We start from the raw sequence: 15,819 nt of genomic DNA on the forward strand, positions 1-15,819 counted from the left end.
TGGGAGCACAGTGAAGGCTGTATTTGATTACACATTGAAGTACTTTTTGTGGCAAAGCATTTCTGAAATAGCCTATTTTCACTTAAAATGTCTTTCTCCACTTCGACAAAAAGTGGTACAGGGCCCCTTTAAACTCCCATAGCTAAAGTTACTGCTGTATTGCATTGCACTACACATTAATTTGTAATGACATGCTGAATAATGTAAATATATTTTCATGCAAACTGCCTTCTCCGGAAGTTCTTCCATTCTACCCCAGAGTGACCATACAGCTGAAGTTCTTCATGAAGCAAATTTGGTTCCATGCTGCCTCTCGGTGCACTGTGACTCTATCCAAACTCCCATCCACTCAATACCAGTAGGGCCAGTGATAAGGAACAATGGTGCACTTGTCCCTCCCTTTCTCACACAAGTCATCGGCCTCCAAGATAGCAGCTCAGAAAGTTGGAGCAAGATAGGACACTGACCGCTTGCTCGTTGTGCATGCCAACAAACTTGATGCCTGCCTGCTGAGCCGCCAGGGCAACTTCGAACACGGGCACGCCCACCACGCCAAAGATGTGTTCCACGCCCTGGTATGCCACATTGCAAAAAAACACAGAAAGCACAATGTGTATCATTTCATAGGAAAATCTCTAGGTCCCAATTACCACTTGCTGTCTAGTGTTCTGAATGTAAAGCTTTCATCAAAACGTACACAGGCTGCGACATAAACTAGAAGAGCTCTTGCCAGCTTGTATAGCTGGGCTTCTGTGTAACTTCTGGTGCTTGAAATCTCCAGAGGGTGAAGACGAAAGTCTTCTTAATCTTTCAGAGCATAGAATATGCATTGAGGATCACACTTCAAGGCCCGGAGTTGTAGCTTTGGTCACATGAAGCACACCCTTAATATTTTTGTCAAAGGGTGTAAAAACAAGGCACACTGTAAAGGCAATGGCAGAATGTGTGGTAGCCAAAATGAGGTACAAGGCCATCCCACATCCATAGCAAGTGGTTTACACTATGAACGTCGCCTCCTAATCAAGCAGCAACAGAAGTGGCTTACCGCTAAGGCTAAGTAAAAGGTATACTGTTGTTAATGGGAAAAAAAAAAGAGAGAGAAGATAAAACAATGAGTGCATTCTCCTCAGATCAAGCTTCCTTATGTTCTCCTGCAGTGCAGATTAGCAGTTCTTGATGTGTCAAGTACAGCAAGGAAGACATGGTATGCGGTTAAACCATGTCTCCAGTGCCCGACCCAAGGATGAAGATTATGGTCCCCAAACCTCAATTAATGTGGTAATGAATCTGCACATTAATTCTTCCAAAATCATCCTTCATGTGCAGTACCAAGCTCTGAAATGCTGCGGTGGAGCAGCAAGAATAAGGTTTGTGGCTACTACAGCATCTTTCATAAGAATGAGCTTTTACAGCTGAATGTCGAAACAATAATGCAGCAATCAGCAAGAAATTAGGTTAGTAACCTAACCTAAGTAACAAATAAATGTTTTGGCACATTATTTCATGAAAAAAAGGCTCATGTAAAGCTGTAAGGAATGAGAAAGAATCGTAGACATTTGCTTAGTTTTTCAAAGCTGTTAACGTTTGAAAAAAAAGTAGTAGCCATTCAAAGATATGCAAGCTGTGGCTGTTGAGACAGGCCAATACATGTGGGTTTGGCACACAGCAACATTCTCTGCATAGCTAAAACAAAGCAGTCTTATTTGCATCCAGACACAGCTGCACTGGCTCAAGCTGTTCAATACCAAAGTGAAATAGCAAAGGCATTTATAGTCAAGGCAGGCCGACCAAAGTAAAGCCCCTTCCCATGGCCTCTTCCCCTCTTCAGAGGCCATACAATGCTCACTGACATTGCATATATGAACAAGTTCCTTACCTTGTTGAGCTCCTCCAACAACAGTCCACGACATGGTGCATGCCTTCTCCCTGTTCTAAATAATTCCTGGCTATGCACAAGGAAACAAAAGTGCCAGCAGCACTCATGAACAGTGAACTGACCTATTTCAAACACCTGCATTTGTCCCTCCGCACATGGAGTTGATTTAATAGTGTTTTCTATCTTCTGCGATTTCTCTTGAATGACTGCCGAGTAAGGTTAGAGGCAAAAAATGTGCAAATTCTACCTAGAGTCCAAATCGCTAAGTACTTACCTAATTGGACGTTAAAAGCTTAACATTTATGCAGTTCTGCTACTACATACTTAAGTTGCAAGCACTCCGTGTGTGTGTGTGTGCCTCTTTTGTCTATTATGGCATTTGCGCTATCCATTGGCAAGACGTTTTACCGACTCACCCAAGCTCCAACATCAACATGCTACTTCTTCAAAATTAAAGAAACTAACTACTTCAGTACATTTGCTTTGCATGTTTGGTTGTCCAATGTTTGTGATTAATCTAGTAAGCTGCCTCACATTCACTTCACAGCTAGGCAAGATCCATATAGAAATGGCCTTTCGAATGCTTTTCATCATGTGTGGCCATAGCTGTACAATAACCATTTCAAACATTTTTCATGTTACAGTATGCTCATGATGCTTGAAAAGGGACACTATGCATTATACCACTGCACCACTTGTGCCACAGAAACTAGCAAATATCACAGATTTCTCCAATGCGATAAGTTGCACATTCAAGGTGTCGCCAAAATAGGAGGTCTTCTCCAGTGAGCTTCAAAATCCACTTGCACGTCCTGCTAGCTAGCTCTATATGACAGCTGCTACATACAGGTAAGCTATGTTAACATGACACACATAAACTTGATTCATACTTTCTACGTATTTAATATGGTACAAAACGCCAGACACATGTCTGCAAAATATAGCAGTTGAGTGTTGCCACCAGATCCAGTGTTTCTTAGTTGTTGTTCCCTAAATCATTTAGTAATTAAATATAGCATTATATAACACATACCTCACTGAAAGCTTATCATACGCAACGCCAGATATATGTGATATTTTTAATTATATATCCCAGAAGAGCGCACAAGGTATTTTGTGTTAACCTATAGGCCGTGATAGAAGTAAACGATTCAGCAGGAATGACACGTACACACAGGAGCAAAATCTATTGCAGCACAGATGTCGCAAAAATTAACTTTTTCGCTGCCCCAGCGGGTCCTGTAAGGTTTTCCGTTTAAGGCTAGATAAGACAGCGGCGATCAATTTTTTGACAGACATAAGATGGTGAGGTAATGAAGGCTGTTCGCTGCGAAGAAGTTCTTACGCGCCGTACCGCGAAGACTACGAAGTGACGAGCGATGGTAGGCGACGTAATCACATAAAAACGAGACTTTGTTCGCATGTTGAGGAAACAAGTTTTTATTTGTGCATAAGGATAAAACATATGTGCATCTGTGCAGGAAACATGAAAATTAATACCTCTAGTCAAGAAAAAAAAAAAAGTTGAAAGCAGCGAGTGCACGGTCAAGATGGGCGAAGATGTAATAAACGTTGTGGAGCGGTCAGTAACCTCGGTCCAACCGGCGCTCAGCTAAATTCGCAACTGTCAGAATAGAGGCAAACATGCAACGCCTTTAAGCTGAAGAGCTGCGCTTTATGTTGCGAATTTCGAAGCGTAGTTAACGAACAGCGACCAGACGAGTAGGTAAACACGCAACGCAGCATACGAGGAAAACTGCTTGAGAGGTCACCTGCTTCCGAAGGGCTTCGACGACCACTCGAGCACCGTCGATCGTCTTGGCAGCCATGGTGCAGTTACTTTTACCGCGTCTTGTACTTGTCTTGTACGCTGACAACTGGCACAACAAAAGCGTCTCACCGACTCGACACTAACTTTATGATGACATGAATTAAACGCGCTAAACCATACACTAACTATGTTACAGACCACTCGCGTGACAAGCGGACGACACTCGCCGCCGTTGGCGCGCAGTCAATGTGGCCAGCAGCCTTGAGAGAAGCGCCCGAGGCCAATGTGTCGAGTACTGTTTGTTTTTTATCGCAGCATGCGAAGAGGCCGCTCACTGCACGCGGGTGACGAAGACAAGGCTCACTTTTTTTTTTTCTTTCTTTCTCTCTCATCCATTACATTACTTCAACAGCGCACATGCCGCGGAAACATTTCGGCGCCTTGCGAAAAGTTTGCCATTACGTAGCGGCCTGCGTCACATGACACTTGTGCGAGTTGCATTGATTTGGACATGACAGCAGCTGAACACCGGCGACGGTCAGTGGCGGATGACTTGGATTACAGATGCCTCCATTTCCTGCAAATATGTACAAATTAACGCACTATAATATCCGCCGCAAAAAAAGTTTTATTGAAGGTACACTAAAATGGAAGGTTCATTTATATCTTGAGCTTCCGCCTACCGAGATATTTTCAACTGTTCATTTCTTTTTTTCGTTAATGAAGTTCCTATACCTCTAAACCCCAGTAAAAATATTGGCAGGTCTCAGGGCGCTCTAAATATATTGATAGTGTTTTTCTACAGCTAGTTTCGGTTTCGTTTTTATTGTGTCGTAACGTCATTATACAGGTGGTGGTCACGTGGGAGCAGGAAATGTCGAACCCGGTTATATCGAACCCACATATAACGAATTATTCAGGTATAACGAACAGCAGTAAAATCCCCTTGAAAACTTTTGTAGAAAATTTTTATTTTATATATCGAACTTTTTTGTGATCCCCTTTACATTCGATATCTCCGGGCTCGACTGTACCACCATAGCTTTGACACTCGATTGCTGAGGCTTGCTCGATCGCATTCTACGCTGCTACACATTAGGAGGGCCGATGTTGCAGCACAGCAGACGACCGAGAGAGCCCGGGCGAGTGTCAACTTCGCAATGTCTTTCTCCCACGTGACCATCTTGTGCGTCTAGTGACGAAACCGAAACTGGCTGTACAAAAGCAATATATTAAATTATTTAGGGCGCCCTGAGGATTGCGAATAATTTTTTCTACAGTTTAGAGGTCTCAGACCTTCATTCAAATAAAAAAATAAAGATTCGAAAATATGTCAGCACACCTTAAAAAAGCGCGACATTAGGGTTCTGGCACTAACAAGTCTTGGCAATATATACATTTGAACAATGTCCATGGGAAGTATTCATACGTATATCGGTAAACAATACATTTTAAAACAACAAAGAAAGGCTCAACCTAGCGGGCCTTGAGACCTTTTTATACACAACTGTCCCAATGTGCCAAAACACTTGAGATCTGTGACGTCAGAGTGATGTACCGGCGATGTGGTTCAGGAGTAAATTTAGGGGGGGGGGAGGGGGGGGGGGGAGGAATTTTGCCTGTTTGCTCTGTTATAGTAATCAACCCTTTTCTACTAAATAAATTAAATTGCTGTCTTCAAGCAATATGCTCTTTAGTGTTCCTTTAAAACAAGGGGGGAAAGGGAACGAATATGTGGTACTTACAGGGACGCTGTGGTCATGAGCCTCCGAGGAAACTGGAATCAATAGTAAGTATGTCGGCTTAATTGTCACTGCATGTGTAACAATTAAGGGCAAGTGCATGAGATCGCATAGTACATTACCTGTGTGCTTGATGACTACAGGCTTGGAAGGCTTTACCATGGGATCAAGACCCGCCTGCAAACACCACAGCAAACCTGCTCTGAGGAGGTGTATGGCACAAATTTCCACCACAATATTTTAATGACAGCGCTGAAGCGTTTCTGATGTTTATTACCAAACAGTTTTCATATTGAGATATTAATGAGGTAATGAAGCACGCGCGAGGCTTGGGTTTATTACTGTAATCAGGGTCCTTCTGTTGATGCAAGAGGGACTGGAATTGCGAGCTGCACTGCAACACTCACCCAACAAGGACAAATTGTACACGCTTAAATTTCAGGTTGCATGCGTTAACAATATCAATTTTGCATGTGGCGTAGTCTCACATAGCATTCTTTTTTTTTTTACTTCAAATATCTTACAGGCCCATTTAAGGGCATTGAGTAAGGGGGGACACAAAGTAGGCGTTTCAACTGGAGTAATCAATATAAATATTAGTACAGGCAGTCACAAGATAAATGAAACAAAATTCAAAAATGTTTTTTTAGGCTAAGCTTTAGACAGCATAAACACAGTAATAGACTCAAACACTCAAAAAATACAAAAATACAAGTAAGAAAAACAGGGAAGGAAAGCAGGTCACTAACAACCTTATACAATGTTTCTACAAGAAGCGTTGCAATTCCTCGCGAAAGGCGTCACGATTTGTTAAGCACGCAATGTTATCAGGAAGACTGTTCCATACGGTTATGACACGTGGCAGTGCTGATGCGTTAAATGACAGTGTATTGCCAAATATGCGCATGAAACTATGGCTATTGTTAAGGCGACGTGACGTGCGTGCTGGTACTTCAAGGGGCAACACATGAGGTCGATTACCACCAACGTATCTATGGAAAAGGCAAAGAAGACTTATCGTACGACGGGTTTCAAGTGGCTGGAGCAAAATATCTGCTTTAATCTTAGTTACGCTGCAAGTTCTGTTGTAGTTACTTGTGATGAAGCGCGCTGCTCTATTTTGAATTTATTCAAGCATACAAACTAAATAATTTTGATGTGGTGACCATACTGATGATGCAAATTTTAATTGTGGGTCAACAAATGTCTGATATGCTAATTTACGAACTGTAGCAGGGGATTTACACAAGTTCTGTTTATCATATTAGAGTCAGATGCAAGCGCTGCTACAGACTTCAAACACATCATTGCGAAGAATTTCTCAGGTTGCAATGAATTACATATAATTCCCTGTCATAAGATGTGTTTTTGCTCACTGCTGAAGCACAGCTCTTCGAACAGTCAGGCAGATGGCGACTGCTCCTAATGGTTTAGAAACCGATTTTCTAACCTGAAGACGTGTGCGATAGCTCTCGCTATTGTAACAGAATGAAACTAAAATTGGGATTAGTTCAATTTGTAAATACAGACTGAATGAGGCTCTAAGATAAGCCTACCTGCTCCACTACTAAAATGCAAGTACAGTCCCTAAGTAATTCATGAATGATTATATCAATAGCCTTGACAAATAGCTCTTAGAACTGCACAGCATCAACTTTCTCCTGCAGCTATACATTATGCAAACTTTGGGCTGTTTGAAATTATACATGTGCAACCTAATGTACATCCTAATCTCCTTCATGCAAGTTCACACTACTCAGCCCATCAAAACAGCCAAAGAGTTTATCCTTCCTTGAGCATGTGCATCTTGAGTAAGGAAATGAACTTGTGTATTTGGCATATTTTCCTCCCATGTAGAAAACTGAGCACAAACAATGACGCACCCTCTGAAGGATTCCCATGTTTGATGTTTGGTAGCGTTTGTCTGGCAGCGAGCCAGTACACAAACGTGGAGATGCTGATGAAGTGGACACGTGAACAGGTGAGGTGGCTGCTGTCAGGGACTGAAACGGCAAGGATACACATGTGAGCTTAGGAGTGCTAAAACTGACTTTAATATGTAAAGGCAACACGAAAAATCCAAAGTGCAGAAGTTCTGTATTTGGACAAGGTGCATAGTTCCAGTAATAGAAGAAAAAAATAATACTAAATTAAAATGCAGAAGATTAAAATGCAAAACACAGGCATAAATACTATAGGAGTGACCGACACCCACTGAGAAAAGAAAATAGATGGGCTGTGATGTCACTTTTCGTGAAGCCAAATGTGTGTGCACCGCTGTGCTGCACGGGCAATGCTTTGTTCTGCAGGGCCACAGCCTTTATTGCTTACCCCTGTGCTTCTTGTAACAATCGAATACCCCTGCCACTAGTCTACATCAAGAGGGTCAGTTGGAGCAAGCTTGGCACTCTGATGTCAAGCCCCACTGCTAGCAACTGTGATGCTTTCACTAATGGTGCCTATTCGCAAAACGAGTTCACAGCCAAGTGACATATGATTTCCATCCCACTTTTCTCCCAGCAAGCAGCATGGGCAGAGCATCGCCCGAGTACTTTTCTCTTCTTTGTGTGAACAATGAAACAAAGGCAACGATGCCTTGCATTTTGTTTTTATTTGGAACTACAGTGACTACCACTTGAAAGCAGTTAAGCCAAATTTTTAATTAGAGGAACAATGCATGAGGGTTTATTTGGTTTCCCATGGACCCAATGCAGAAAAAATCCTCTTAGAACAAACCACAAATTCAGTTGAGCCGAACTTTGGCAGCCGCCACTAATCCCTGCTACGATCTGCTCGTAAGAGGTCCAGATTGGCAGACTTGGAGGAGGTGACTCTTCTAGCTAGACAATAAGGAAAGGATGTGTCTGTGGACAGAAACATCTATGCCAATGAATGTGATGGTGTGGTAACCTGCACAGCTGACCCCATAGAATCAATAATTGAGGAGGTTCTCGACGTGCCTCAACAAGCTGATTGTGAGGACATTGCCCAGCAGCCACAAGAACCAGCCTCACAGGATGCAGCTGATGTTTCCTGAATAATTTGGTGCTTTATTTAACAACATGAGGACACTGAAGAGTTTCTGAACAAGCTGGGCGAAAGTGAAGCTTTTGTGATAGTGTACACATTTGCCAAGAGCTGAGAAGCCACAATTACCTTAGAAGTACTGGCTTGAAAATGCTGTGTTCCGCTTTTTTTGCATTCTTAGGTAGCTGTCAACCCCATAATTATGGTACGAAGCCTACATTTCTCGAGAGCGCCACAAATATTTAATTGCAACACCTTTTAAACAGTCCGTTAAAAACGCGTGTCGAGTGCAGCACAGCTTTGGATGTGAAACTGGACACTCAACACGTCACCAAAAGCTGAGGTGGTGGTCATGTGATATCAAAAACTTAAAAGCCTCGCAGTCAGCCTGGCGTGGTGTTTGAAGGCCATACAATGACTGCATCGCCAAAAACCGTCAAATCGGCCCTTATAATTGTGCGGCGTTCTTGAAAACACATGGTGACAAGCTCTCCCTTGTCCCATCGAGCGCTGAATACACTCAGCTTTCCACAGCAGGGCCATAGTGTGGGCATACACGCCAGGTAGTATCTGGTACCACGAGACCACCAGAACAGCTTTTGCTGACGTGATGAGTCTTCTTTTTCACAACCGAAGCCACGCCGCTGTTGGTGTCTGTTTTGAAATAGTCAAATTAAAAGGTAATGTAACTAATTATTTGTTGTGGTCTTGGGGAATTGAGGTTCCACAGCGTGATTACTGCGTCAATGGCTATCCAACAAAGCAATAAAAACAAGACAAACATTTTCTGTCAGTACTCTGTCAGAAAGAGAGCATGAATCAGTACTTTATGTCATGCAAATCCAATAATTAGGTGTGCCTTTCCTATTGCTGTTTCATTAATTATTCTGTGTCGTGAATACTCAGCCACTCCCGGAATAGCAGATTTTTGGCTCTATGGATCACTTCTGTTTAAGAGCAGATTCCCACGGTCCCTTCGAGTTGACCTTAACATGAATCTACTGTATTTAAATTTAACATATCTTGTGTAACAGTGCCATTCGGCCTTTTCAAGTGCTTACATGAAGGTAAGAGCATTACTTGCACAGCAAGTCACAATGTTCTGGTTGCTAACTACCAGACTATAGCTAATTAACTTTTTATTATGGCCATATTCTTTATTTCAGATTTGAAGCCAAACAGTAGCATAGTTATATATCTGCTTTTCAGAAATTCAAAGGCTAGCAAGCTTTGAAATATCCATGTCCAAAATGTTCTATGAAATGCATTTTATTTCCAGTTAATAGTTTCCAATAAAACCTTGTCATGCACACATCAGCATGATGTTAACTGGAGTGCCAGTACATTTTTTTGCCGATTGTGGGGGCAGATATTTTGAAACTAGCGCTTGTGTCGGAATATCTGTTAAGTAAATGTTCCTCTATAATTACTCATTTCATTTCTGTTATTCCAGCATGTGCATTGAATTAAAGAAATGAAAAGGTAATTAGTAAAACTTTATTAGCTAACTTCATAAAAACATCATAATTTTGTATGCACTTTATGCCCACCTGCTCAAGCTATTTGCATGAAGTGGCACAACGGCACTACATGTCACAGGAAATTCTTAGAACTATAAATAATAGGGTGTGCGAATACAGAAATATTTGATTTCGTATCGAGTAGCAAGCGTTCAAATAATTTGACGCGCGAATCGAATATCTACTATTTGATCGGTCGAATATTCGGCTCTTCGAATATTTGGTGAATGGCCCGGCCGTGGTTGGTGCCTTGACAAGCGCAACATTCCATGGCACACGATCTCTAGTGGTACAAGGTTTGACTAGGTCAGCCAAACCGATCGAAACGATTAAAGCTACGCAGACTCTGCTGAAGGACTCTGCCGCTAGTATGGAAAGTAGGGAAGCATGTAAGCAATAGAAGATTGCCATTAAGCACAGTATGGCCCACTAATAAACTGAAAACCTCATTGGTATTTAGGACAACTTCGCTATCTCTTTATCCACAGAGGTAAAAAAGCACTTGATTCTATTCGACAGATATTCTATCTATAAAACATATTTTCCAGGCCTTTGTATACGAACTGAGTTGTTATCAGAGCTGGCATATTATTTTGGTGTTCCCTTTATTAAGAGTACAGCATACTACTATACATCTTTATTCCTAGGTATTTAAGTTACTAATAGCTAGCAAGATTCTTGTTATGTAATGTGAGCAACCTCCTGAGCTTATGCAATGCCGCATTTCTTGCACAAAATTTGTAAGCATAAAATTTTGTGTTAAGTTTTATAATATTTAATATTCAATTTGATATACAACTTTTTTTTTCTTGATTTGATTCTATATTTGATTCAATATCTAGTAATCACCCCTAATAAAAAAGATACAGGCGATGTATGGCATCAGTAAAACACAGCACCTCATGTTGAATTTCTGCTACAAACAGATTAAATGTGACTTCATTTTGTTGCATTACAGTGTAACCGACAACTTGCTGACTTGCACAATTTTTGTAGCTGTCGTATACTTCAATTTCACATGTGTGTAAGTGGCAATCGCAGAGAACCGCTGAAGCAATGTGGTGTGTGTAAACCGGAGATAGTGCATTGCCAAGAAGCAGCCGTCTAGTGGCAGTTTCAACACCACATCCTGATGATCGTGGATGCACCTGTTCTGCCAAAAGTATTCAAGACCGCGTGATAAAGAGGTCGTGTAATAGCACTTGATACTCAAGCTTCATGCACTTGCAAGCCCATTTTTACAGGGACATTTGGCTTACAGCTCTTAAGCTGCTTGCAATATCTACGAGCTAGTCAGCAAGACCCTGCCTCACACCCACATGGTTTACAATCCCTATACCAATAGTTTTTCAAGATATCACACACACAAAAAAAGATTGAACATAATGTAAGGCACAAGGCAGCAAAGGTGGCAACAAGGAAACTGGGCAAGAAATGCTGCTCATCTTACTTTTGCTGACGGAGATTTTCGGGGTCTCACAATCTGGATCAGCGGTGGTGCTGGGTTCTCGTGTATGTACTGGAGCAAGAAAGACAACAGAAACTCAGGTATGTTGACAAACGGTAACATCACATTTTAAGTCTATCATATTCTGAGCAAGGGCTGACCGCCTTGCTGCATCAATATCTGCTTTCGTCTACACTGTGTGTGTGTACTTAATGAAGAAACTACTATAGACCGCCAACTGTGAGGCAGACAACTTTAGAGCACCAGGGAGCAGTGTTCTGTACCATAAACCCTGAATAAAATTGCTGCTAGGTAGTGCAATAGCACAGCCAGAAGCGACAGTGTTTACTATACATCGCTCGCATGTGACATCACAGACATCAGCATGGGACGCTGATTCAGATTCAACAGCACTAATGAAAATAAGCTAGAGGTCAGCAGATTAGGTTAAACTGTAGAAGGGTTGAAAATTGAGCTTGTTGGTACATTTTGAAACTTATTTGGAGGAGCGCTAAATGACGACACAAGGAAAGACAGCAAAAGGCGCACTTGCACCTTTGTGTTGCCTTTTTTTGTCTCGTTGTTTAGCGCTCCTGCAAATAAGTTTCAATAGGTAAAAGTGCAGCTTTTGAGCATGCCACTGGTCCTCCAAAATGGCTCCAAAATGGTAACAAAAATTACATTAGTGCAAGCCATCCATGACCTACTGGTCCATTGGATTTGGCTGTTTATAGTGCTGAATCTTGGTCGCATAAAACAGGAAGACTGTGAGCTACAATTGGTTAGTTTGTTTGTTGTCTCTTTTTGTGACGATTTAATTTCCACAGTATTGTACAATATTGTGTTAGGTTAGTTATCTCTTACCCGAGCAACAGGGCTGATGACGGACCAGGGTGACCGTGCGCCCTTCCCAACACTCCGTGGGGTGCCAGGGCGGGCCTGACCTTGCTCAACCTTTACTGGACTGTTTACTGAAGCCTTGACTGGAGTCTTCACTGGAGCTTTACCTGGAGTTTTTCCAGATACAGGTGTGGGTACCTTGAACACAGTATTCCTGGGCTTCGTAGAAACAATGGGTGAATTCCAGCTCCGCAATGGTATGTTCGATGGAGTGCGACAGCGGCCTCGAACAGATCCTGCCAGATTACTCTCTCGGCGATTTAAAGAGGGCTTAGCAGGGGCACTGGCAGCTCCCTTTTGTGGTGACTTGTGCGAGGTAAAGGGCTTCACTGGTGTAATGCAGACAGTGCTTGCAGTAGGAACATTACCCAAGCAGAAAGATGTCTGACAGGCCATCTCCACACCACTTTAGAACTATGGGCAAGCACTCGGATTCTGTGGCAAGACTTGCGACTACACGAGTAGGGCAGTCCTGTTTGCATTGTTCTGCAAGAGCATCATCTGAAGTCTTCAATGTGTGTTCTGTGGAAGATGAGGTGGTCATTGCCGGGCTTTGCAGCTCATTTTTCCCACTGTAAGACGATGCAACTGATGCTGCTGTCTGAAGCTTCTCTTTGGCGGGTTTTTGTGAGACAATGAAACTCTTATCGCACACCAGGATCTCAGTGGGCACATGTGCGACAAGCTCTTGATTAGTTTCAATGTGACTAGAGGAAGGCAATGGTTTGACACCACTACAATACAGTTGATTATCAAATGCATGTTCTGCCTTGGCTTCCTGTGTACTTTCACTGGAGCCAAACGACAGGCGCTGTTTCACAGGGTCAACCACATTCGTACACATCTGGTCACAGGGTTGGGGACAGAATTCACGGCAAAAGTTTTGTTCATTTCCTGTTGAGGGACTTGGCAGAGTGCCGACTTCTGCTGTCTCTGCGTTGGCCCTCGCGTGCCAGGTCGGCTGGTTTAGCCCCGAAACTTTCGAGGGACGCGGTGTGGACATGGCGAGAGGAGCACTCATCACTACACTACCATCCTCATCACCTAGCTGCGCTTCGCAAGCGTTCTGCTTGCTTGGCTGTTCCAAAGTTCCTTGACGAGTCACTGGCTCACAGTGCTGCGGCTCCAAATACTGCGCCAGAATGTCACCTTCGGGCTCGGCGCAGGCTTCCATACGTTCGTTATGGCTCAAAGTTCGCTGACATTTCTCGGAGAAAAGGTGTACAACCTCTTTCGGTTGAGAAGGTTCTCTGTTTTCCTTGTCTTGATCGATGTTGGAAAGCTTCAGTTTATTCAGGCCATCGATACAATCGTCGGCCGAAGACCCACCGTCGCGTGCTGACCCGTCAGCCGCGAACAGCGAATTGTCCGCAGACCCGTTGTAGCGACTCATTTCAGGGGCCGCGCTGCTGGCCGGACTGCTGTTACAGCTTTTTGTACGGTAACGCCGGACGTAGGGAAGTCCAGACGACTTCAGCTTTTCCTCATTAATCAGAATGCTCTCGTCGTCTTCGTCGACGTAAAAGCTGTAATGGGTAACATCCAGTTCCGACATTGTGCAGCCGAAAGGGTCCGGGTAGTTGACCCCGGAGACGCTGGGGAAAAGATGAAACAAACAAGATTAAATCATTATTAAATCATTAGACGTGCTATTGCGAATACAACATACGGTGTTGCACAATGCGCATGACCACAGGCAGGTAATGAGTTTATTTTGAGATATGTTCCACTTTGGAGCGAGCTGCTCAAGACGTTCAGAGGTTTGAAAGCAACCGACACCGATTCGGTTTGCGGCGATCCTTAGCACATCTGTAGTGAGCAGTAGCTTGCAGTCAGCTATCATAACCAATGCTAATGAAAGGAAACGAAACCACAAAGCAAAATTACTTACGTTATCTTTCAGACTGAATCTCTTCTTTTCTACTCCGTGTTTTCCGCCAGTTTCTTCAAATAACGAAAGCCGGCCATACGTCACTCCTCGTGACCAAAACGTCAGCTCCCATTGGCCTAAGGGAGCTTACGGTCCTAGACAAATAACGCATACCAACGAAAGTGCTGATGATGATAGTGTAACATGTCTTGACTTGCACAGTTTTGTATTTTGTGTGTAAGCACGACTATAAACTAATCAACGTTCAAACTTCTTGTAATATTTAAAAAAACACAAAGAACCAACCATATCAGAACGATTTATGCGTACTTGAAGTTCACAAAATAACAGCAGGCGATCTCCAAAATGTGGCGACCACACGTAGTTTCAGTAAAGCCCCTAATATAGGGGCTTTAATTTTCAGCGCTGGCAGTAGAACAAAGAAAAAACGACCGTCAAGATTTGTTAAGAAATTGCGATTTGAACACGACCTATTTTGGAGGGTTTTTCAAACGGCATTATCCAACACAGCCTCCGCACTTCCCTAGAGCACTCCTTATTCCGATATGTATCATCAAACAAAACTGCCGGTATGGTTGGCACCTATGCTGTGAGAAAAAGAAATCCAGGCGGAACCAATTTTGGGTACTGTATGCAAAAATACCAACAAGAACAATGCAGCCATACGCCAAGGACAGACACTGCATGATAAAAATTTACTGAAAGGTTGTAACAAAATTTGGCAAACTTCCAAATAATTTACTTGTAAGCCGTATTAACAACCTTTTGAACAGTACAGCAATACATTAAGTCTCGATGACAACATATTACATGATATTGGAGTTCAGGAAATCAGGAATGAATTCATTTTGCAATAATTTAGCTGTCTGCTATGCGCAAATTCCCAACAGGGTGCTCGTGATGGAGCTTAATAAAAATTAAATTATGGTGTTTCACACGCCAAAACCACGATCTGATTATAAGGCACGCTGTAGTGGGGGGTTCCGGAATAATTTGGATTACCTGGGGTTTAACGTGCATCTAAATCCAAGTACAGCTGTGTTTTCGCATTTCATCCCCATCAAAATGCAGCCGCCATGGCCAGGATTTAATCCCGCGACCTCGTGCTTAGCAGCCGTCATGTTTGGGCCGCTCCCATGGCGGCCATTTCGCATGTGGCGCCCCATGCACCTATTGCGGTGGGGACGCCTTCGGGTTGAGGACGAACACATCTTCCCAAGCGTTGAGGTCCCATAATGGCCTAGCACCATGCCGGGAGCAGGCTTGTACCTATTTTACCGGTAGGTACTCGGCGGCAGCACTTGCCTCTCACAGCTGCGGCAGATAATCAACAAGGCCGCCTGTGGTTGGACAAGAGGCTCCCAGAGACAACTCCTGAAATCTCTATTGGGCTCTTTTTCGAGATGTAAACGTCTACGAGAGCCGAGCACCAGGCCAGGGAACATTTCTACCCATCAGAAAAAAACGGTGGGTTCCTGGCAGCACCGGGATTTGAAGTCGATACCTCCCGCATACGAGGCAGATGCTCTACCGCTAGGCCACCATAGTCACTGAGCAACCACGTCTTATTTTTCTTTCATGGTATTAGAGTAACATGCAACCAGCTAAAACATTTACCAGTTGTCGTCGCAGAATGGAGGGCACA

At 43.1% G+C, this 15,819-nt stretch overlaps 2 protein-coding genes across 3 annotated transcripts in view; both read right to left on the bottom strand.

Annotated features, from left to right (window-relative positions):
• The window catches only part of LOC119442762 (2-hydroxyacyl-CoA lyase 1), a 28,615-nt gene extending 24,836 nt beyond the window's left edge, over positions 1-3,779 (bottom strand). For both annotated transcript variants that reach the window (XM_037707772.2, XM_049662377.1), the window contains exons 1-2: positions 3,649-3,779; positions 468-572 (exon numbers count right to left, since the gene is read on the bottom strand). In XM_037707772.2, coding sequence (XP_037563700.1) covers positions 468-572; positions 3,649-3,705 — 162 coding nt within the window. In that variant the 5' untranslated portion in view covers positions 3,706-3,779. The remainder of the gene's footprint in view (positions 1-467; positions 573-3,648) is intronic.
• A 346-nt stretch (positions 3,780-4,125) lies between these two features.
• Positions 4,126-14,361, bottom strand: LOC119442763 (uncharacterized). Its single transcript, XM_037707777.2, is given in 8 exon segments — positions 4,126-4,224; positions 5,393-5,424; positions 5,512-5,566; positions 7,273-7,392; positions 11,387-11,455; positions 12,248-12,692; positions 12,694-13,878; positions 14,175-14,361. Coding segments are annotated over 7 exon segments (1,905 nt in total). The 5' UTR covers positions 13,839-13,878; positions 14,175-14,361; the 3' UTR covers positions 4,126-4,185.
• Between the last annotated feature and the right edge of the window lie 1,458 nt (positions 14,362-15,819).

Source organism: Dermacentor silvarum, chromosome 2 (assembly GCF_013339745.2).
Source record: "Dermacentor silvarum isolate Dsil-2018 chromosome 2, BIME_Dsil_1.4, whole genome shotgun sequence".
In the NCBI taxonomy this organism is placed as follows: Eukaryota; Metazoa; Arthropoda; class Arachnida; order Ixodida; family Ixodidae; genus Dermacentor; species Dermacentor silvarum.